Genomic DNA, 2,136 nt, shown 5'->3' on the forward strand with positions numbered 1-2,136 from the left:
AGAGCCGGGGGGAGGAGGCCGAGGAGAACACGGCAGGTGAGGAGGCTCCTGCGAGCTGTGGGGTGAGGCCCGGGCAGGCCCTGACCAGCGGGTGGGCCTTCAGAAAGGGGTCCGTTATTGCCCTGGTTAGAGTGCCATCCCCATCGGCCAAGGTTGGGGGCTCAGTCCCTGGTCAGGGTACACAAGAGTCAACCAGTGAATGCATACATGAGAGTAAGTGGAACAACAGATCAATGTTTCTCTCCCTTCCTCTCTCTCTCTCTCAAAAAAAATTCAATTAAAAAAAAGTGGTCAGTTTTTAAAGGAAACACGCACATTCAAGCCCAAGCAGCAGGCGGTGTGTGTGGGCTCTGCCACGGGAACAGCAGCAGCGAGAGCCTGGGTTCCACCTGGCCTCCTCCTCCGCTTCTCATGTGGTGCGTCCACCACGGGGCCTGCACGGCCCCCCGCTGGCGGCACACAGTGGGGTGGGGGGTGGGGGGTCCACAGGCCGTGGGCAGAGGCCCCCGCCCCGCGGCCTCCCAGCCCTGGGGGCCCAGGCCGCCCGGAGGAGGCGCTGATGCCCGCTGACCCCCGAGGGGCTTCTTCCTGGTGAAAGTGGAAGTCGGGGTCTGGGCAGGAGCCCGTGAAACGTCCGTTCAAAGGCTGTCACCGTCGCTGCCAGCCCCGCCAACGCTCCTGTCCTCGGGGGGCTCGCTTCCCCTGCCCGGTCTGATGGCCCATCCCCTCCTGTACCTCCCGCCTCCCTGCCCCTCTTCCGAGGCCTCTGCGAGACAGCCAGATGGCCATGCCAACTGACGTTCTCCTTCCCTCTTCCTTCGTTTCTAGAGCGAAGTCCAAGGGAAGTGGGAAAGGAGGACGCTCAGAAATCCCCGCAAGGGCGAGGTTTCCAGAACGTTCGCTGGGCACGGGCCTGAGCGTGCAGTCATGTGCTGGGCTGACCCGTGGAGGCGTTTGCCTGGGGTGGGGTGGGGCCCAAGTTCCACCAAGTAGTGCTGAACCCCAATCCTAAAGCCACCGCGGCCGTGCGACTGTGGGCACTTACCCGGGTGTCTGCACGAGGACAGGAGGCAGCGCATGGCGGCGGAGGTGGGGGCTGTGAACTGGAACCCCAAGTTCAAAAGCACGAGGCGGGCGGAGAAAGGCGGTTCCGGAGGGAAGGCGAGGTTGGCAGAAGCACGCGTTCTCGGTGCCCGTAGAGGCTCGGGGAGAAGTGCCCAGAGGGAATGGCTCCTCTGCTGAGCGGCTGGTGGAGGGGCCGGTGGGAACGGGAATGTCGGTTTCCAGTTTAGGTCCCTCTGGATGTTGATGTTTTTGTAAAAGCAGGTTCTAGGTTCCTGGTGTCTGGTACCAGCAGGCCACACCCCTCCCTCCGCTTCCTCCCAGCTCATGTTCCAGGCTGTTCGCCGGGGACGTGGGGTGCTCCCGGGGCCTCCTCAGGGGGTTCCTTGAAAACGGGGAAGCCCCGGCTGAGGCCGCGGAGAAAGTCAAGTGCAATTGTAGGACTTTTTAAAAACGAAGCCGTTTCCTGTGACAGCGCCTCGCTGGGTGTAACCCTTCACCGCGCCCAGGTGGGCAGGGCGGGCGCCCTGGGGCTCCGGGGTCCTTCTTGGCCTCCCGCCTCTGGTGGCAGTGCCAGCCTTGGAGATGCCACTCCCGTCTCCGCCTCCAGGTGGCCTTCACGTGTGTGTGCACATCTCCTCTCCTCCCAGGGACACTGGTCATCTTAGGGGTCCCTTCTAGTCCAGTCTGACGCCATCCTAACGGTCCACTCTGCCAAGATCCTGCTTCTGAGTCAGGTCGCCTCCCAAGCGCGGGCGGGGCCGTGGTGACGTCTGCCCTCCGGTCAAGTGCGCGCCGCAGGGTCACTCGCTGCGAGAACCGACCCGGCGGCCTGGCTGGTGGAGATGGGTTCAGACAAGGCTCCGAAGGCACCCGAGCTGAGAGTCTGGAAGCTGACTGCGTGTGTGCCTGTTGCCTAGCGACGGGGACCAGGCTGTTTCTCGCTGTAGACACGGTCTCTGACGTGCTTTTCCTGAAGTAAATCCGCTTCTCGATCTTCCCAGGAAATTGAGAGGCTGTCGGAGCAGCTAGAGGAGAAGGAGCGGGAGACGCAGCAGCTGCGGAGCCAGCCGG

At 63.2% G+C, this 2,136-nt stretch overlaps 2 protein-coding genes across 2 annotated transcripts in view; one reads left to right on the forward strand and one right to left on the reverse strand.

The window, feature by feature from the left end:
- Positions 1-680: 680 nt before the first annotated feature.
- Positions 681-2,136, reverse strand: part of FAM193A (family with sequence similarity 193 member A) — a 116,297-nt gene continuing 114,841 nt past the window's right edge. Inside the window, exon 19 of the transcript XR_001513253.1 lies at positions 681-692. The gene's annotated coding sequence lies outside the window, so the exon portion shown is untranslated. The remainder of the gene's footprint in view (positions 693-2,136) is intronic.
- The window catches only part of TNIP2 (TNFAIP3 interacting protein 2), a 4,455-nt gene continuing 3,396 nt past the window's right edge, over positions 1,078-2,136 (forward strand). Inside the window, exons 1-2 of the mRNA XM_015561569.1 lie at positions 1,078-1,166; positions 2,042-2,131. Of these exons, the coding sequence (XP_015417055.1) occupies positions 1,078-1,166; positions 2,042-2,131 (179 nt within the window). The remainder of the gene's footprint in view (positions 1,167-2,041; positions 2,132-2,136) is intronic.

This window comes from Myotis davidii, unplaced genomic scaffold (assembly GCF_000327345.1).
Source record: "Myotis davidii unplaced genomic scaffold, ASM32734v1 scaffold937, whole genome shotgun sequence".
Taxonomy (NCBI): domain Eukaryota; kingdom Metazoa; phylum Chordata; class Mammalia; order Chiroptera; family Vespertilionidae; genus Myotis; species Myotis davidii.